The 22,665-nt window shown below is 41.1% G+C and overlaps 1 protein-coding gene across 1 annotated transcript; it reads right to left on the reverse strand.

The window, feature by feature from the left end:
• LOC107216753 lies at window positions 1-22,054 on the reverse strand. The gene is made up of 4 exons (XM_015654039.2): window positions 21,106-22,054; window positions 9,342-10,565; window positions 2,051-2,797; window positions 1-1,657 (listed from the first exon to the last, which is right to left on the reverse strand). Exons 1-4 carry the CDS (start codon window positions 21,271-21,273, stop codon window positions 839-841), a joined length of 2,958 nt encoding a protein of 985 aa, XP_015509525.2. The 5' UTR covers window positions 21,274-22,054; the 3' UTR covers window positions 1-838.
• Window positions 22,055-22,665: the final 611 nt, after the last annotated feature.

The following is a 22,665-nucleotide window of genomic DNA, read 5'->3' on the forward strand; positions in this document are numbered from 1 at the left end:
AATTTTTTTTTATTGTCAACGTTGCGGATGAAACATCTGTGCGAATGGTTTCATTGAAATATATTAAAATTGGCTTGAAATATATTATATTACATAATTTGCACAAAAACTCATATATCTTACAGCTATACTTATACACGGACTGTACATAGTAACATATAAATCTATAATTTAAATAATCGATCGTCTTATCATTGATTCGAAATGATATGCCTATCATATCTGTGTAATTATCGTTACGTCTTGTAATTCCCAGTAACGTGACATACATAATAAATAGCCTCCTATGTTGCAGGAATCGGGTAAATTTTTCGCAATCCTTGAATCATATAACTCCGAAGAGACAGTTTAATGTGTAACGTATCTGTAGATAAGGATACTTTTTACTTTGTGAATCTCTAAATTCTGACTAAAATTCGAAGAAAAGAATATTGCATGAATAGGACTATGCTCACAACTTGCATGCGTGAGTTTATCGTTATATCTTCTCTATCTTACTATGAGTTATCGAGAAACGCGAGCATCGTGTTGAGAAGGCGACACTAAGACGAAATTTATGACTCATGACCTTCCTTACGGTAATTTGAAATCGAAGGTGATACTCGAATTTCGATCTCTTCATTGTCCCGCTCCTACATGTAGTAGGATTACTCGCGGTCATGATATTGAAATATCTACCTAATTTATGTATATTACATATACATACAATTCCTATTATTTTCAAATAACTATACCTGTAAAATGATTTTGGACGGATGTTGAAACCGGATTGCGGGTTTCAAAGGAGTACCGCAAACCACGATGTAACATCGATCACCGTTTCCAAAAATCGCTACGTTTAAGTAATCTCTAACGGTAAACTCCTAGAGGATAACGGTGTTAAGACGCTAGATTCTTGGTCAGAGTTAGGCGGTGTAAGATCGGCTGATGGCGTTCTTGGACCGACGCCATTCAAGGTTGCGAGGGCTTTGATTTCCCGTGAGCCTTGACCAGCGCCTCCATCGGCGGTGGGACTGATTTGATTAGAATTCGGATTGTTTACCGCGCACTTTTTGAAGTGGGTCCGCATGTTGCTGCTCTGCGAAAACCTGAGGCCGCAATTCGGACATGAGTACGGTTTTGTGCCGGTGTGGTAATTCAGGTGAGTTTTGAGATGATGCTTCTTGGTGAACGCTTTCGAGCACAGGGTGCATTGGTAAGGCTTCAGTCCGGAGTGCAATCTGGTGTGCAAGGTCATGTTGGACCTGTCGGCGAAGGCCTTGTGACAAACTTGACATTGGTACGGTCTCTCCCCGGAGTGAGTCCGGAGGTGCTGTTTCAGTAACATTTTCCTCGAGAAGGCTTTGCCACACTGCTCGCATTGGTGTGGCTTCACACCCGTGTGAATCCTCACGTGCATGTTGTACGCCACTCTCTGATTGAAACTCTTCCCGCATTCACCGCACGCGTACTCTTTACGATTCCTATGGATCTTCATATGCGAACTCAAGTATCCTCTATCGTTAAAGTACTTTCCGCACTCGGGGCAAGTTGCTGCGAACTCTCTGGTACCCTCGTGGACGCTACGATGATACTTGTAGTTGCGCAGCTGGGAGAACTGCTTGCCGCAGTCCGAACACTGGAAAGGCTTCTCGCCGGAGTGGGTACGTGCGTGAACCTGAAACAGGCAATGAGCAGGCTCCTATAGTCATCACGTGATAACATGCAAGTGGTTTGTTCTTCGGCTGCGGAAACGGGCATGGAGAATCGTTGAAAATTTCGCCACGTACGATGTGTCTACTCGGATGATAGACGTCTTAGAAACAGCGGAGATATGTGTCCTTTCGGTAAATATTTCAAACGGGTATAAAAGAAGTTCGCTCTTACTTTGCATAGCGGTAAACACACCTTGTATACCCTGACTATCGGCTTTCGACAAATTCATAACTATCATAATTGAATGGATTCGATTCGGAGTACCGAAGGCTGAACACGCGACTAACAATAAGAGCTACGACCAATGACTGCTACCCGTGCATATAGGTTCACTTCATTGATTTATCAAACTCACTTTCAAAGACGCTCTCGTGACAAAGGTTTTTCCGCACTGTTCGCAGCGGTGATCGTCAACGGTGAGCTGGGATTCCGTGACAACGCGACCTTGTCCTCCGTCAGCGACCGTGGGGTCGTTATTATTCGAGTCACTCTGATCAATCGAATTGCTGATCTTTTCTCCCAGAGTGCAGAAGGTTCGTGGTTCCTCTTCAACGCTCATCGTTAAGTTCGCGGAATGATTAGTTTGCGGTTCGTTGTCCCTCATGGAATCGCAAAGCCTGCTGACCGGATGAGACAGTTCCGGTTTACCGGCGGATGGTAAGGAATTCTGACCAATTTCGACGGGTGGGCGGGGTTGTACGGTTGGCAGGGTGATGGGAATCCCGGCTGTGAGACCTGGCACCGGGGTGGGATGTATGGGAACACACGGAGGCGGCAGCGTAGGTGGAGAGCTTTGGTTCTGGTAGTAAGTCTGGTTGACCGTGAAACTGACCGGAGACGGTCTGATTGGCTGAGGACCGGGAAAGAGCATTTGCGCTCTGTAGAATTCCTCCAATTTTCTCTCTTTCAAACGCAGCAGCTCCATTTCGCTCGGATACGAGATATTCGTCGTGTTAGGAATCTCAAAAGCTTGAAACCCGCTGGTGCTCTCGACCGGCCTTGGGTACTGATCGTTTACGACGGGCTGACATCCTGGAGGTATAGCTGGTTCTATTCGGGTTACTTCCGATGACAAGAGTCGCTGCAATCTTCCATTTGGCTCCTAAAACATGACGTTACCATGATTGATAGTAGAAAGGAGAGACGCTGAGAAACAAAAACACAGAACACTACTACTGGTTCGAAATTTACAGTGCAGAGGATCCGCCGTAAGACAAGCACCGTTAACCATATGAATAGAATTGATGCGTAGAGATTAGGCATAGTTTTTCACCGCCCAGGTATTCTCTTTGACCTAGCCGGACTAACGTGCCGCTTTCGTTGAGCTAACTGTTTTTTCTTTCTCCGTTTTTATACTGAAAAATTCCATGAATGAATGTTGTGCACGCATAACTGTGCCAAGCATTGCCGGTCAGTTTTCGTTGATAGAGAGCTCAATTATACGACTTATACAGGGCTATAACCTATACCGCTTATGCAAGCCCACGCAGGTTTTCATTGTGTAAACTCGAATGCTTGCTTACTTGTACAGTCGGTTACTATATCTATCGTACATACTACCTTGTAAGCGTAAGAGATTGTTTACTTGTCGATCTCCCAAACGTCTTTATCAAAGAAAGCTTTTTCGTAGTTTGAACGTCTTGAGAAATTTCGATTATCAATTAACTTCGATGCGTTAACTGGCTCTGAGAGTAGCGTGGGTCTAATGGTGATTGCTACAAGCTAAAGCATGTACCACGTGGTATAAACACACCTTGGTAAACACCTATCAGAGTGAATCTGATTAGCACCTTGGAATTTTTATAATAGCATTGATGATAGCATTTTCTAGGACAAACGAGATTTATGAATAAGCGTAACCACGATTTGGGAAGTGATTATTCAATGATTAGCCACGGTGCTAAACCATAATGGGTACAAATACTTTGTTATTCCCAAGTCTGAATTACGTCAACGTATTCAGGGGGTCATCAAGTAGGGATTTAAATTAGATCGTGGGCGGATATTATACTCTCTGAGATTCAAATAACGGGATATGACAACTAAGTGGTCGGAAAAAATTAACGTTACGCTGAAGCTGCAACTCGTCGGTAACATTTATTACACTAAGTTGTCACTGGTTTAATTTACCAACTGACTAATTCAATTATATTATTACAACCTATTAACGTCACGCAAATATTCTAATTATGGTAGGTCATTTTGGTTGCGAATCATTAAATGAGTTATTTTTTGAACGCATTTATATTCTCAAGGCAGAATCAACGGTACAGTGATTCGAATGAGACTATAACATTTTTCGAAACCATGTCCTGTTAATTGTTCGTTAAGAATTGGGTATAATCAATGCCAGATGAGACGTTACAGACAACCAACGCCCAACGATTTTGGATAGTCAGCTGACACGATTAACATGCATCAACCAGATTCTTAATTATCATTCGACAGCACTTTACCAGCACCTGACAACCCATCACATTTCGTCTTTGGAAGTGAGAATCGTGTTCATGCGTCTCAAACGGGGTTTTTTGTTTTTCTTCTTCATTATCAGACCTCAAGGATATGAAAGTTGATCACAAGTTTGCGAGAAACTCCCGGTAACTCTTGGACGAATGAAAAGAAGTTGAGAAAAAAAATGAAAATTATATTTGGTGACGACTGTATATCGTGCCTGTACTTTAATTGGATTCTTTCAGTACCAAACGGAACGGTTAGATCTTTTTGTCAACATGTTTCGCATTAGAAAGCTGCTCTGAAAAACAATGTCAACTAACGGTAACCCACCAAAAGGTTTTTAAAGTTTCAGTAGTATTAAAATGTTGTGATTTTCAAAATAGCATAAAAGTCATTGGCCGATAGTTAAGTTTTTTTCTCGCTTGCGCGCGCCGATCTTGAGTCGCGTCCTTTCTTTACCGGTTCACACAGCAGCGACTGTGTCCCACTTGGATAACTTTTCTGAATATCTTCCGTCAGAGGTATGGCCAGACGTTATCTGATTCAGCCCCTGGCGTTCAGATTGTGACGTCTGATAGTTCCTTGCGCGACTACCTCAAAACTCGATCTAATTTACCTAGTCATTATTCTATCGGTTCACAATGCATGCCTTGTAATAAGGTCATGAGCTAATGCGATTTCGTGTTCCTGGCACTGACCGTGAATCATACGTCACATCCAAATAATCAACGATGTTACTTACCTACCAGTCAGACAGCTCGGACCACTGCCGTATACTTTAATACTTATGTGCGGGAGTCCGAGTCTAATGCCCTGCGGTGCAGGCACGTGATATTTACATCGCCACACCTCAAGAGTACTCCTCGAATGTTTTTAGGATTCGAAAATTAATCACGTTTGGAAGTCATTAAAAACGACTCTACATACGTCTTACTACAGTCCGCAAATATCTCTTGAAGTATGTACCGTTTATTCTTTCGTTGAAGCGCAGCTACCAGCTTCGTTTAAACTTTGAATCCCCATTTTACGTCGGTTGAATTACTGCAACTACGAATGACTGCTGACCTTAGAAACGCGGGTAACCGTTTATACCAGCATGCACGGAACTGGGGAGCTCTTCTTCGTATGTCGTATTCTAGTTTTCGCTCGAGGCGACTCCGTACCCTTCTTAATCGCGTGAATTGCACCGAGACAAGTTCCTCAGGGTCGCCCTAACGGTTAGGTTAACTCACAATCAGTTATCCAACCTGCGCGCTCTTTCTCACCAAGCGACTCGTAGGTGACCCGCCTGATCGGAAACAGGTATATGTAACTTGTTACCTCGCTAGGATTTAAGGATGTACTTTCTCAACCAAAAGTCAGCCTCCTCGACGATGTTTAATACTTCATGAGAAGAGAAAAATCGGAAAAAATCAACCACGATAAAGATGATAAGAAAATTGAATTTGAACAATAATAATGCCCAAAGGTTGTCAATAAATTGCTTAAACAAAACAACAGTAAATTCTTTAAAAATTCATGTGTATTCAGGCAAATCAATGAACTCATTTCACATGACAAAGAAAAAAAATCTCTGCAAATTTGTTGAACAACGTTTTCTTTAAACAATTTGTTGATAACTTTTGGACAATATTATTATTCAAATTTAATTTTCTTACCGTCTTTATTGTAGTTGATTTTTTCCTGATTTTAATCTTATCGTAAAGTATTCAATATTCTCAACGAGTCTCACTTTTGGTTGGGAATGTATAGCCAGTACATCTCTTATGCCCCTTGCAGGAGAAATAACTTAGGTGCTGTATTGACTGAATTTCATTCGCCACTTTGACCGTATGTTGATACTTTGACTGTATAATACGTTAATCATAACTTTGATTGGATTGAGCCAGGCATACCAGGCTGCCAGCATCGACTGATTTCTACTTCTTGGCTGAACTCTGGGTGAACTCTTAATCGTTGACATATTTCAAGACTATATATGAATATTGAGCGACTAAATTGTGGGAATGCAAATTAATGATGATTTTCAGGATGGCGGTGTAGCTGATTGGAATTTCTAATATATAAAATAATAAAAGTCGAGAATTCTGGTTTCGCGAGAGAGTATTTCACATCTAAAGCTGTTTTACAACCATACCGTATATCCCGTTTTAATACCGTTATTACTTTTCGCGACGACAACATTTATGGTGAACATGATACACGACTTTCATTTTGACTTGTACTTGGGTAGGAATAACGTGATGTGTAGATTGCTCGTATGGATTTTCATGCAGAAAACCAAGTCTATGACATGGGATAAGTTTGACGGTCGTACCAGCGCCGTATACTCTTTGTGAGAAGAGTTCTTGCCAACGATTCTCCGAGTCGTATCAATTTCAATTAAAACTGATAACCACTCTCTTCGTCGCATGTTTAAATTTACATTTTACAATTTCGCATCCAATAAAATGCATAAAATCTGACGGTACGTTTCTTTACGATCGATTATTCGAAATAGTCGTGTTACAGCTGAAGAGGCGTTGACAATGGAGCTGTAAAAAGTTGCTATTGCGCTTCTCTGGTTACGAACTGAAAGTTGCAGAGTAACCAAGTTTTTCAATTTAACCGCGAGCGCTTCATAATTCAGAAGTGAGAAAAACCCCGTGTATATTACAGGCACACGGAAATTAAGAAAAATGATGATCAGTGCCTTGCGAACGTTGTAAAAGTATATCGACAGCCTGAGATGATTCAGGAATGTCTACAACAGCTTTCAGCTTTAAATTATATTGGTTTATTACTTTTTCTTTAAAACCTATTCCGTTTTTTATGGGCTTTTTTCCAGAATGCATTATTATTTACATCAAACTGTGTGCGGTGACGGCAAATACGCTTCTCTGAAAGTCATTTTTTTTACACGTAGAGTACTTGGAAGTAAATCTATCACGTTGTTTCAAAAGCCGACAAAACGCCGGCAGGTATAAGCGTACTTAGATCGTCAATTTTCAAGCGTTTCGTTTAAGTACGGAAACCATACAGTTTATGAATTCCTGCGAACAGCGTGCCCATAACAGTATTTAGCTCGATACTTTTACACGTGGGAATAGTTACCATTACAGAGAAAGACAAACACTCGTTATTTTATGAATATAACTGGAAACGACAGAAATTGCTACCGATTGCAAAACGATATTTTAAATGTGAGCCGTAGAAAACGTTCCTCAGCTTACTCCGCATATTTCTAGTGCGAGTATATGTTTAACCCAATTACGAAGTCGATGTAGGAGATTACGTCGTTAACCTGTATCGGTAATCATGTGATTTTAACTATCCAAATAAAATTTATGTTCGAAGTTTAGAAAATTATCGAAATATGTACATTCATTTATTATAGATATTACGTCTGGTTATTTTACGACTTATACGGGATGAGCCGTGCTACTGAAAATTTTTGTAGTTTGCACGAGCATTTCATAACGGAAATACGGAGCAGTCTAAAGGTATCGCAACAAAACAGCGAGAGTAATGTAATTGCTCCATTAACCATCCAGGTGAATTTACCATCGTTGAATATTTTAAAAGGACTTTACGGCAAGCCAGGTTTGGGTATTTCGGTTGATGGATTCCCTTTCACTGAATCGACTACTTTTTTAACTCTTTGAAAATTGTCGCCTTGGCGAAAGTAATAAAAGGAAAGCCGTTTGTAAGGATTATAACTGATTACCAAGAATTACGGCATTACATATCTCCTCCTCGTTAACGCAAATCAATCTCTTGTAATTTTAACGCTCATTCCAACAAATTATCCCTCAAGTCACATATAACGTTATACGGTCTCGTACAGTCATTCCTAACAAGTAAAAACGGACGAACGCAAACCACTGTGTGGGTATACGTCATACCTTGTTGCACCGGACGCTTGACTCTGTGCGCACTTAATTGACTCGCATGAATTATTGTAATTTATTCATTGCCCATGGCACACAATAGCTAACTGGCTGTGCACTTCATCATGGTCGGTACTCGCGCACCGAGTGATGCATGCCTACGAGTCACGCGGCGATTCTCTGTCTTTCGCGAACAGTTGTATACAATCTAGCATTTGACAAATGGTTACCATTCAAACGAATTTAGTAGCCGTTGGTTCATCGTCATTGATCAATGTGTTCTGTTTTCCGCCTTCTTTTTCCAGCTACTCCCTTTCGTGACAGCTACTGAATTCCAATTGTTGATCGAACGGCAATGATATTGGGCATAATATTCGATACATTAATATTGCATAAAGATTGCAGATTATCGTGTTTCGGTCAACCTCGCACTCGCCGCTTAAGGAACATCAGCAAGAATTGATTTCAACGTTTGTATGATTACACTAATAATTCGAGATTTAGTGCTCATTGATCCTATACTTTTGTGTCGAAGAAACCTGTGAGAAGAACTTTGACGGTGTAGCTTATAATTTTTACCTTCCAGTGTCTTGTTTCTATCGTGAATTTCATTCGCCAGAGCAAAGGCCGTGGCCGATGATTGAATCTTTTATCAAATGGCCTGTAACAGATTTTACGATAATTTCCAAATTCAGCTCCTCAGATACCTTCTCAAGAAACACAAAGCGTGTTACCGAAGGCTTGACTTTTTCACATCGCGATGTTGAAATCCGAATATAATGAATATAGGTAAAAATTAAATGTGTACGACAACTATGGCAGTATCGAAATTTCTTAGCTAAGCTTATAAGCGATTAATTCAAGACCTGCGTGTCACACGAAATTACACGTAGCTAAAGTACCTACAAAATAAGTCAATTATGAAAAAGTAAAAATAGACGTAGGAATCGCCTGAAACAACGCCGATGAATCTTTCCGACTTGCGTCCCTGCGTCATTATTTGAGGCATGGGAAACCGTCGCGTGTCCCTAAACTTCACAATCACTTGTACCGTGTAGAACGCCTGTTCTCACAGGTATCTAACGATCTATACTAGCTATTCATCTCCCCATCGCAGACGGTTGAGAAAAATAAAGAACTTTTCAAGAGTGAGAAAAAAACAACATTGGCAAAGTTTATAACCACTCGTGCAGGAATATTCAATCTTACTGAAAATTGCTAAAATTACCATGAACGCTTCTATGGACTTACGAGCGTAGCGAAACGCCTCGAGCATGAAAAATTTCATAGTATATACAAAGAAAGCATGTAATATAAACTTACACAATTGCCGGTATGATTCTGAAGCATCACTATCGGTTGCATCTTCGGGGAATGATGGGGTCTTGTCAGTTGCCGCCATGGGGAAGCCGTGACGTGATTAGCCACGTGTTTCCTGGGTGGTCTCCACCTGCAGCAGGCGTCTCTGCATACGGTGCCTTGTTCGCCTGGAACGTAACCAAACTTCCCAATGGCCTGAGGCTCCGTATGTTCGGATCGATGCAACGAAGGTACCCTGAGATCGAACAAGCTCTCCAAACTTTTACTCGGAGATCCGTGACTTTTTTCACCCGACATCGGAAACGGTGGTCTGTCTTTTTCACCGTGGTGTGAAACTCTCCTCGTGTCAGTCGATTGCGTTGAGCGTGCCGCCTGCCGCTCAATTGTCGCGAAGGATCCTTTTGTCGTCGAATAATTGGTCGGACAATTCGCCACGTTTTCAACACACGTAAGACGTTCTCTAAACCTGGAAGCTCGGAGACCATCGTCGACTTCGGTTTGGGCTTGGTGCACATTGGTGTTCCGCGATATCTTGCACAGATTCATGGCAGTCGCTTCTGCTGGACATCCGTCCGTTGGTCTGACAACGGCTTCCGGTTGTCTTTTTTGGGAATCCGTCATGGCGGGCGATATTTTCTCGACTTCGGAATGCCCGTTTGTTTTCTGAATTGACTCGAGGTCGAGCTTCGGGTCCAAGACGTATCTCGTATCGAGTGGCGCGTCTACTGGTTTGTCCGTTAGTTTCGATGCGCCGTTTTCACTGTGAACGTCCGGACTCGTTGGGAGGCTCGTTTCCATCTTGGAATCTCGATGTGGGTAGATTTTCGGGTTTTCCGATACCTCGTGGGATTTGACGTAGCGGTGACGCCCCGCTTCGTAGAAGGAGTTGTACGAGTGAATGTTCGATTCGTGTTGCTGAAACCAGTCTCTGTACGAAAGCAGAGGGTATTGATCACATTGAAGATAAGTCGTGTTCAACTTCACATCCTTTATATCTTCCGGCTTACAGTCGTCGGTGCACGTCATCATTTCCGGTAGCGGAGGGAGATTGACGCGAAGCGTTTGCGCCGCCCTCAAAAACGCGTCTAATCTCGGTCTCGCTATGGCCGCGTTTCCCGTATATATCAGACCCAAAATTGCCGCCAATTCAGGCCCTTCCACTTCGGCCAGTATTACTGTTATTGGCTCGCACGATCCTGCTGATCTGCTGTGCGCTAGCAGCACCTCCTGAAACAGAGAATGCGTTATTTAATCACAAATCGTTTCTTTCATACCTTATAAATCATCCCGATGTTGCCAATTGATCGAAAGAACAACGCAAAAGCATTAATATTGCATCGTTCGGGGAGAAATTTCTCACGCTATTTAGACTCTGAACAGATCGGCGCGACAGAAGGTACCTCGTTCTTGCTACGAATGCTACCGTCTTTGATGTTGAATTATAATTTTTTATATTTCATTTACTGTTTTTTTTTTCTCTTCTCAGATGCGCACGTATATTTCTCGTAAGAAAAATGTATAAGATTTAACATCTGTATGCGCTGCAGTCGCCGCATGCTCACAGATTATATCTCGAACTATAAATTCGAGGGCACGAGAAACTTACATTATATCGTTTTCTCGTTTCGCTTTTAGCACACCCAACGGTTTTTGTGCTATGCTTCCATACTCGCTTGTTGGAAAATTAAGGACAAAGAACCCTTGAGTTCAGGTAATGGACAAGCCTTTTTTTGTATTGCGAGGATTGCGGATACGTTAAATCGAATTCGGTTACGCTGGGTCTGGGTCAGTAGATTTGTAAACTGGTTACATCCCCCAAACACCTGGAGACTTAGAAAGATGATCGAACACTAAACGTTGCTTTAGTCAAAGAATTGTAAAAAAAGAAAAACAACAAAAAATGGATAATTTGTTATCACCGCAGAGAATTAGGCTCTAGGCGTAGTGTGTACGAGAAAATGCGAGTTAGGTAGGTTTATTGCACTTTGTTGTTGAATGAGAACAAGATCTCTGAATTTACTGACTTCTCAAAGTTCCAAGTGCGCGTGGAAATGTGAGGAAAAAGTTTTTGTGTCATCAGCTGCGAAGACTGAGGTGATGTTTCTGATAGTTATCGATATTTCGTTGTCATAAAGTAGAAACAGAGATAATTTTCACTGAAGGGGAACAAAATTCCTACATTGTAATATATTTTTAGATAGTGTATCGTTCAGAGCGTGACTCGTTACGAGACGGCTATTGAAGGTGAGATTTGAACTCTAACGATATACGGAAGTGCGCGTACGGTAATCAACGGTTCGAATAATTAAGAATGTGGTTTATGCGAGAAAAAGAGCCCGATAGAAACGGAATGGCGCTGTAAACTCTGCTGCAGGCTGCTCAATTAGGGGATACTAACGCTCTTCTGGCATCATTTACACGTCCACAAATTGGGCCAGAAGACTCTGGCTACCACGATCTAACGAAAGATAAACTAAACTAAATTAATCCAACTGGTGTTGCCAATTTATCAGTGCTTCATCCCACGTTTAAAGACTTTGTTACCTGTACGGGACACGAGTTGGATTGTTAGTCAAAAACATCTCGTTATCTTAGATAAATCGTCAAGAACTGGTCGAGTATGCGATGTCCAAAGTTTTATCATACCTATTTTGAAATACGTTTACGGAAGGAATTTATTCATCACCGTACAACTTTGGTAACAGTTGTATAAAAAAATGGAGATCGATGCGATGTATTAATACAGCGTTTTATACGCCTTATCAAAATCGCAATCCTAGGATGTTAAAATGTAATGACCTAAACGGAATTCCTTTGTTTTTTACGTAAGCAACGTCCGAGAGTAGACTTCCTTTTCGAAAATGTCCGGGAGAATTACGGAAACTATCGGCTTTTAGATCGATGATGCGCGAACTTCAACGTATAAATAACTTCTGCGCGCAGAAAATTTCTTGCGGAAGATCAGCGAGACTGCCGTTGGGAGACGATGATCGTAAATGGCCAGGTCATTGCCACTGTGACCATAAGTTACCGTAAATCGCAATGCTCAGTGGTTGCGTTTCCCCGACTCGCGTTCTCCTTCTTGGATGCTTATTAAACTCATTAAACGTGAAATTGATAGATCTCTCGAAATCCGGCTAGCGTTTTGTGCCATGTGCTGTAGTATTTACCCCGCGGACAGTACGACATCTCAGTCTTCGCTGGAACTTGTTGCTGTATTATAATTGAAGCCGGCCTGTCAGACAAGTTTGTAATTTATCTCCCAGCGATTATTTTTGTTACACCCATTTTAATCTCACGTTACACCTACCTGTAACCCGTACATATCGTGATAAGTTTGTCAAATTTTTCACTAATGTTTAGGCTAGATATGGTGGCTGATTATATGCTTGCCACGTTGCTTGGCTTTGACCCTATCCTTCAGCCGAGATTTATGAACGTGATCTATCAATCGTACGCTTGTGAAAAGTCACCGTTGACCACAGCCTGCCGGCAATGTTGATTGTCATTCCTTGGACACACTGTTGTGCTTTTTACAATTTTCAATAATGCAGAGGGTGATATTAGAACTCGAGTGAATGTTTACCCGATGATTGACCCGTGCAAGTTTATGTGAGTAGTGAAATAACGCATGCACTACAGTCAGATTAGTCATGCTTCACCTTACTCCTAATGTCTACTTTTACCAATCTGGTATTGAGTGTTTATGCACTAACATTCTTGCTTTTAACCATTAACGCGTGGCTCTCATTCTCAATCTGCAAAAAAAAGGAGAGGAAAGGAAAAACCGAATTAAGGTCGTTTTATGAACACTGTGAAATAGCAACGTAACGACGCGGGTTTTGCTTTTGAAAGATTTATGGATCCTAACGACGTCCTGTGAATACACTAATGCGTTTTTGGTTGTCCTTTTTTTTTTTATCCCCATTACGGAAATATTTGAATAACACAATTTTATGCTTACATGTTTAAACCATCCTAGACTACCGCTTTGTCGAGACGTTACAGAAGTGTGGGTTAAATTTGGTGGCGTTAAAACGTGACAACTTGAAGAAAAAAAAAGTAAGGAAAAAAAGAAAAGTTGATACGTGACAGTTGGGCGAACGTCCGAGTTCTAACATAGTAATGGCACATTAACAACCACGTCGATAACGCGCTGAATTGCCTGGATACAGTTATAGTTCTTGTAAACGGTGAACCGGAGAGCAGAGATTCTCGTGTGGGAAAGATGCTGGGACCGAGATATAACCGTATTCCTGCACCTTTCCTGAATTATGCAAGAGATTATATTATTGAGACCTGACTTCTGCGTAGAGCAACGGGCATGATGCTTCGGTCACGATGTCGCGTTTCACGTCCATTGACGCGCATACTTATACGTGTAACGACGATACTACACTCGATGGATCCATGCCTGTGATGAGCGAAGTCCGGTACACGATCATCGGCCATTCGTTGCGTAACTTCATACCTTTTATACAAGATTGTATAGGCGCTAGCCGACAAAGCAACAAATAAACGATGGGGAAATAAAAAGAAGTGAAACAAGTATGTTTGAGCAAGCCTTCGAACGCTGCACAGAAATATGGCGATTTAATTATACACATCAATGGTACGTGCCTTTATATAGACCATGCTACACGATCGTAATGAAGCAGCTCACTGCAGGGTACTTATTTCTCATGGTGGTTCTTTTCTTCTCTCTCATCTTCGTCTCACCGTACTTTTATTTTTATCCTTGGCTGTATTTCTTTTACAGAGGAAACTGACTTGACGGATATATCAGGGTTGTATTCGTGTCGGCAAAAGTACGGCAACTCAACTTCGTTATTCCCATCGAATTCTTTCTAAATGGAGGTCAGGGGTCTCTGGATCCGAGAGCAGGGGTGAAGGGTTACCCGAATACAAAAGGCTAGTATTCATCCGAATCTACTTTTACGATCCAGCAAATGTCAGCGATGCGTACATACGATAACTCGGTAAAATATACAACGAGAAATTAAACGAGATCCGCGCTCTTAATAAACTTCCGTAGAAAGTATTTTTTCCAATGTAGATTACAAATCGTATCCACGTAATTCTACTACGGCGAACCTCAACATTCGTCAATTTTATTCACGTGATCACAGGCGAAGGCAAATAAAAAGCGCCCGTCACTCCACGCGACATGGCTGTAATAGAGCAGAGAAAAGGAAACCGTTACACCAATTCTTTACTTATGTTAGACACGCGTGGCGGGGAGGTGTGATATTTATTCGCCTATTAAAATGAAACCGATTCCTCATAGGTTCGCCGAACATGTGTGTGCCACGTTTCAGAACCAACTGTGAATTCAAATTGAATAACTTCACGCAACACACCGAAGCAATTTGGAAACACAAGGTATCGCAGCGGGAGATTATCAGGTGCTCCGTTTTTACTCTATGATCCGAGACTAGACGGTCCGAGTTTGACTGACAAGTTCGTTAATTTCGAAAGCAGCCACCGAAACGTCGGGGTATAGATAAATTATCGGTCGTTCTTGACCTTGGCAAATTGAAAACCAGTCGGTTCGGCGATAGTATGCCTGATAGATTGCTCAAATAAAAGTCTCCGCTTGATTTTTTTTTTTTCAACCTGATTTCTGTTGCATGGAAATATACAATTTTGGAACAGTATGTCACGAGTATAAGTCTAGTCAATTTTCACTTTCTTATTATCACTTCGAAATTACGTACTTTCGGGCCTTTATGCGGTTCGGTATTACCTGCAATGTCAAAATACTCCGTGAAGATTGTCGATTGATAATCGGCGATCGGAAAAATATTCAAGTTAAAATTGATATGAATAAGATAAAATCTGATTAAGTTGGTGAAAATTTCGGGTCTTTGAAGCATTTCAGGTGAGACTTGAGTACTTGAGTAAACCAGTCAGTGCAAGTTAAATAGAGATCTATAACCAATGTTCTCTTTCTAATTACTCTGTAATTGCTCTTTACTATAACGGTCAGAACTTCATTGAATACGCTTACTTTATTTCTTGCCGGAGGGTCGGTCATATTGACTATTAATATACCTTCAAATTCGATCATCGACTTCTGAAATAGGAGATCAAACTATGGCCTGAATGTTATTTGGATATTGAATATCTTGCTGTTCAAAGCATCTTTTTCTAAACGGTATCGTCATTATAATAGCACCGACCTGCACTGTCCAATCGTTCTTCTCATTTTGTATCACGCAGACTTTGGATTAGCCTTTCGAAGGCACGATAATTACTCCAATAAGCACACTCACGAGTGCTACCGTATGTATGCATCGGAGCTTAACCACGAGGTGTACGATAAATGAGGCGTGGATAATTAGTTACGTTCGTTGACACAAGTTTGGTGGTCTAGCTCGAATTATACATTGGAATAAAATGCTGAATTTAAATAAGACGTACTAGAATTTAATAAATTTACCAAGATTAACGCAAGGGTTGTTCGATTCAGTTTTTCTTTTCTAACAGCAAATAAATATCGGATAAAGAGTATTCATATAATTACAAGCGTTTTGATATAGCCGAAATAATCACTTACTTCGAATAAAATTTAACCAAATTGAAGAATTTTTATTTGATTCGAGTAAATGTTTTTTTGTAAATGTGTAAATGATTATTTAGATACTTCTTTATTACTTGTTGCCAGAAAAGGGAAATTGAATCAAACAACCATTGCGTTGATTTTAGTAAAATTATTAAAGTTTAGTACCCCCAATTTGAATCCATCAAATAAATAATCAAATTTTTAAAAAATCAAAGAAATCAAGTAAACGCCATGTAATCATAAGATGCAATTTTTCTCACTGTCGGGGAACATGGGACACGATGGAGCCCCGTAAACCGCTAATTATTTTTTGTGGTTTTTGAGCACCGAGTACAAGTTGTTTTGATCTATCTTGAAGAAATTCATCGTTACATTGCCATGATTACAAACAAAAAAAAAAAATCCGGGCACGACGAACCCCCTCCAAAAATGATAAAGAGGTAGTGTTATTTTTTTAAACATTGGAAGTATTACATTTTACCCGAAATACTCTATTTGTTTTTTTTTTTTTGCAAATCGCTTATAAGCTCCCAATTATAAAACCATTGAACGAAACATTTTTTATTTTTTTAGCAAATTTTTTAGAGGTCTTTTATGTTCCCCTACACGCAAACACATCGCATATTCGGTAAACGGAAGCATTCAATTTATATCTGATGAAATAAGGTGCGGTAGGCACCAAAATTAATTAGTCATCGTACCGAATCACGCACCTGGCACTAGATTTTTTCTTTCTTAAGACTTTCACAATTTTCCATTGTGAATAAAACAAATATGAACCACAGTCACGGTCTACAGGCGTTTTTTTTTTTTTGGCTTCCGCGACGAAGACGCAACCGAGTGTCGCACAACAAACCGGGATAATCGTTTTGATTTCAAGTGTAAATCATACATCGGTGATTCCATCGTGACGCACGGTGACATCAAGTATCAGTGGGCTGTGAAATTTTTGCAGCCGGTTTCTTACCACACTGCCAACCCGGCACAAAACACAAACAACGTCAAATGCTGACCTTGTTTAAGAATAAATACATACACATTCACCGAACATGCGAATTGCAATTTTTTACCGTTTCAGCTAGAACCTCGTCGATTTTGCTTTCACAAGACGAACGTTTGTATTCGGACTAATTGGATATGATGCACCATCTTCAAAAATTAACCAGCTTTTCACGAGTCATTGTATTTCGCGGTATCATCCTCTCTTTCGAAGCATATATAAATATGCAATTGGCAATATCGCTCTGAGAGTATCCAGATCTCACCTGTGACCTTTTTTCCGATAAAGTGCATTGAACCTTGCGCGACCGTCAATGTTAAACGGACTGTGGCGAACAGTTCGATGCTGGTAACTGATTTCGAACGATAAGTTATTACACATATGACCGTTCAACGGTGCTTTGTCCAGTTTCATTGGCATTGGTTTTTGTTGTTTTTTTATCCTTTGCATACGTATATAATATACGTATAAACGTTCCCCTCTGGCTTTCGTCTACAGGTTATTGGGCGGTCATTGACATTGGATGACAAGCAATGTTTCACTCCTGGTTAAAGCATTGATACGGCCTTACGGTAGAAACGGTAGAAAATGACGAGTTTGAAGTTCGTTACGTTAATGCAAAAATTCATTGTTGGGAAAAATCGTGATATCACAAATTTAGGATTGCATGAAATTTAGTATACTGTGATGAAACTATTGCTGAAGCTTCAGCAACTGAACATCTTCAGAGGACCCCACAGAATCTTTATGGGAATTGGCTCTCGGTCGAATTGGCTGAAATTTTAGTAATTTGTAGTACGTAACCTCTCGACAAAAAATTCTCACGGGCACAATTGTTAAAAATCAGCAGTTTTCGTGATACCGGCTTCGAAAGGGGGGCACGCGGATTTTCTGGTATCTCTGGATTTCGCGATTTTAACGAATTACAAAGCTTCAAGGGGACTTGAAATGAAGCATATTAGCGAAAAAATGCACCGCCAATTTGTAGAGACTACGCACACACATGAAAAACAGGACAAGTCGATTATTTCAAGAGTCGAAGGGTCTCGGTCTTCGGGCGAAATCTGACCTTGCACCTCTTTCCAGTAAACCAGCGAATTCATGGATGGAATCAATGCAATGCAACTACTGACTTTTCTTTGGGAGGGTATGTACTACAACATACTAAAATTTCAGCTAATTCGACAGATTGTGAGAGCCAATTCCCATAAGGAATCTGCTGGGTCCTTTAAGACAAAGTTGCAAATTAGTGTTCATTTCTTTTTAACAGACAATTCCTGACGTTAATGATATTAACTACAGTGAAGCTTGAGTATAAATGGATCAATCACTTCTCTTTTCTTGCTGTCCTACTCTTTCGCATTCATCCGTTGGATTCTAGTTCGAGTACACCTGCACAGTCCCAAACGACACTTCAAGTCACATGCATGATGAATTATTCAAATTACGACTGAACAAAAATAAAATTGTACCATAAGCTGTCCTAATTGTATCATATGGATGTTTGATGAATACGATTAGAGTTGATTAGGTATCAGCCGAGTCTAGGCCAATTGACCGCTAACGTCCGGAACTTGATTTGAGACTCGAGTACTGTTTATTGGTGATTAATTTTGAGATGCTGTCTTGTAAAGCACCTCGTAAGTCATAGCCCATCGATGTCGAACTGGCAATATCCACTGGCCAACCTGACCCCAAAACTGGAGAGGCGTTCTAATGACTTGCGAGTTTCGGAGAGAAGACTGCGCGAATATGCGATGGGCACATCACATGCCCACCGTATTCCGCGTTCATATTCAGCAACTGATCACGATGTGAGCCACGTTTAGAAGAAGATTTATGCTATCGATCTCACTTTTTTGTCCGCTCTTCGGTTGGAAATATTTCGACGCGCCGATTAACGGTTTACACTAGTCCTTTCAAAAGGCGAGACCCGTATGTGTACAGAACGTGCCCATAAATGAAACTTCTTTTAATTTATCGCCGTTCAAATCGAACTCCTCGATCGGAAAACGGACGCACGAGGTGCAGCCATTGCGACCAGAACATTCTTGTTAATTAAAACGTATCTTCCATCTTGAATTACTGAACTTAAATAATTTTGCGCCACACCCACGGGGCTGACAGGTTATCAATTGCCTTAATACACAGAGAGAATTCATTTGTACGGGAGGATCATATATACAGATATACTCCACAGCAGTCGCGAAATATTATACCAGAACTGTGGCGATTTTTCTTATTACAATTTTTACACGCATTGAGTACAGGCAAAGTAAAGATCCTCCTAGTGCAGGACTACTATGCAATATTGAAAACTTTCCTGTATAAATTTTCTTCATGTATACGATTTAAAAATAAAAAAGAATACGAAGGAAGCATGTGATAAATAATTAAAAATATATTCATATCCGATTAGTAAACACAAGTTTTGTTCGAATGTCGACCCATCTGATAAGTGAGGCATGCACTTTATATTATTATACCTATGATGCAAGTGTATAATAATTTGTACTGTGAGTGGGCGGAGAGAGTTTTCTCCGGATAGAATTACCGTTAAGACTGTTTTACAGAATGGCTAACAAACCACAAGATTCAACGCAAGTGTTAATTGGTGGTTGTAACCAGTTATCAAATTGACATAAATATTGCATTGTTGGAGTATTCATTGCTGAACTTTACGCCCTTTCAAACTGATGCACAGATTGTAGGTCCGTGCGTAAATTCGGTTTCAAGTGGGATCATTGCTTCGGTCAACAGAGCATTTTATCTGCATTGTCATCTCTACGTGACTGGCACTTTTTTCATTCAGTATTCAAACGCGAGGCAGCTGGTGATGAATTAAGATACATTAAATTTTATTCATAGTCAGAGTATAGTGAAATGGTAGCGAAAATCTACAGGGTTATGCGTTCGAATTTTCAAACTGTGCACAATTGAAATGACCACTGCAGACTCGTTGTCAGTACCAGTGAAGAGCGAATTCGCACGTGGTCGAATCAAGCTGCGTCCCCATAAAACAGACCGCTTTGTGGGGCCCGGTGAACATCCATCGATTAACTGTTTTACAGCCGATTCACGAGGTAGACGCCTACGAATGTTCCGCGGAATCGATATGAACGGAATGTTTGTTACCTTTGTCGGTGAAAATCAAGGTGTGGCTGATTGACTATTGTTTCGGATAATTCCAAGTTGCCGTCGGGTGGTGAGTTTTTAGTTGGACTTTGCACATTGATCCGGAAAACGAGTCAAGAAACTATGAAGTAAAAGCGCGTATCCGATGTTCGGATATGTTCAACACTGTTTTTTTTTTACTGTTTCATTCCGGATCTATTCGTTACCAGTTGTGTAAGCTAATCTCTTACACGAAGGTGAAATGATCGATCTGTCAAATGTGTAGGTTTATATTCTGACTAGACGTTAGACGAAGTGTCAATATCGGAATTTAATCACTGTGACCATGTATAAGGGATTCTTACAAGCTCTTGACGTTGAATTTCTGATGAAGTTCCTTTTACATTTGGCGTATCGATAACTCGACACGTGAGGCCAATCGATACGATCAGGTGGTGTACTGCCCAGGACGGGAAATGAGAGAGAAAGAAAAAGAGCGACGACGAGAGTCTTGGAGAAGCGCCGGATTACCCGCAGTCGCGTTTAGAGTTTGAAAGAAGGTGGACCCTCAGCACTCACGTGGAACTGATGATATCGAGAATTAATTGATCTGAATTCAGAACAGCTTGTACTTGTCTCAAACTGATTTGACGCTTAACCAGATGTGTCCAATCAACCGATATACTTGCAGAAGCAGTCGAACGCCCAGAATTATGCAAAATGTTGTATACGAATACCAAATGAGTTGATTCAACTTATTCGTTCCACGTTGTTGCCCGTCTAAAATGTTCGGTACGTCAGTCAAGCTCCTTGGTTCGGTGATATCTGAGCTCAGATTCGACGTAAATAATAAAACGTGACCAGCTTAACTAAATTCCCGGTTTACATAAGGTACATATGTTCGAAACGTACTTCCCAAACCATCGGCGCAACTCACAAATTTCTCCGTGTATAATTATATATATAATATAATGATAGAGGATTGTTAAAATTCAAGTAGAAAGACGATATTCGGCGCGGCGGATGATAAAAATGTTGTAACTACGAGCACCTCGGTATGTGTAAGATGATGTGAACGAAGAACTCACTTGAAGGTAGGGGCTGGCAGCCGAGAGTACAAGGCGGTGGGCTAGAAACCTCTGACCACCGGGACAGCAGAGGGCAACATCGGCAAATCTTTGGGACAGCATAGCTTCCCGAAGGAATTCAGCGACGTCTGGAGCTCTTCCGGAAACGCGAATTAGTTCCCCCATCATTGTTACACGGGTCGTGTACAACACGTGAACACTAGTTATGATTTAATCCAGCTGATAGAAATTTGTCGACCAGCGAAGGTGGCTGAGTATTTGTGGATGAGGCCAGACGATGGTCGGTTCAAAGTCATTTTAAATCCGTTCTCCGGTTCGAACGTTCCAGAGTGCGATTTATAATTGTTGCATATACGGCTCACTTTGAGAAAAACAGTAACTTCCTGAAGCTGATAATTGAAGGGTAAAAAGTAAAAAAAAAAAAAATAACTTCACAGCCGAGCACTGCTTCTAGTTCCCATAAACACAGCCACTGTCGAGTTGACTTCGATTACAGTGTCAACGTAGAGAACACCAACCACTACAGTTAATCTGAAAAGTTCGATCGAGCCGCAGTGGTATTTTGATAAATATGAAGAATAGTTTGTCATTCCTTGATAGAAGTGAAATTATTCTACTTTGCGGTTCAGTCGTCCCCGCACGTTAATCTATGGACGGAGCAACTCGTCCGGCCATAAGGGTTGCGGCACTTAAAAAGGACATCGCGCACGTGGTTCACACACATCGGTTAGAGAGAGGAGTGTTCAGAACGGAGTGGCGAGCTGGGGATTGAAGTCCCGAAGAGCCGCCGACACGGTATGCCTCGCGACAGGGCAACTGCCACCTGAGTGTACCTACCTCAGGTGAGCAGCAGTCCTCCTCTACTCTTTGCAGCCTCTCTCGGAAACACAAAAAGAACTCCTCCCATATCGGGCCCCCTCTCCACCGTCACTCACCACTACCGGAGTTGGTGTATCTCACCTGCGATAGGTACCTATTACCTCCACGGTGATTTGTTGTTGCTCTCTATGCCTGGTGCCTCTTTCTCAGTGCCGCATCGCGGCCGCTACGCTACGTACGCAAAGCAGAACCGGATCTCTCGTTTGGCTGTTTCCCTGTGTCGCTTGATTTCAACTCCTCCTCTATACCGGGCTATCACACCACTTGTGAAGTTTCGGGGCCCGCATGGTATCCCCTCCACTTCATCCGCGATAGTATCTGCCCGTTTCTTCGCCATGACAATACCTACATACGAAAAACAAGGACTCGCTTAATTCACCGAATTCTAATTTACGGATGAATTTGATTAAATCACGCCTCAACGTATACCTACGAACGTTATTTATATTTTTACTAATTTTCAAATTAGACGACGTTTGGTTTACTTGATGAGATATGCTCGCTTTGTACTGTTTTATCTCCAAATTTCATTCAGAGAAATAAGTAGCTGTTGTCTCACCAAAATACTTTCTCTCCGAGTAGCTTTTTCGTGACTGATTTTTACTCTTATTTTCTTTAATTCTCATGAGTTGATAAGCTTGGGTATTTCCTGCCGGTCAACTTGTTTCTTTTTTTTTTTTT

This window comes from Neodiprion lecontei, chromosome 1 (assembly GCF_021901455.1).
Source record: "Neodiprion lecontei isolate iyNeoLeco1 chromosome 1, iyNeoLeco1.1, whole genome shotgun sequence".
In the NCBI taxonomy this organism is placed as follows: Eukaryota; Metazoa; Arthropoda; class Insecta; order Hymenoptera; family Diprionidae; genus Neodiprion; species Neodiprion lecontei.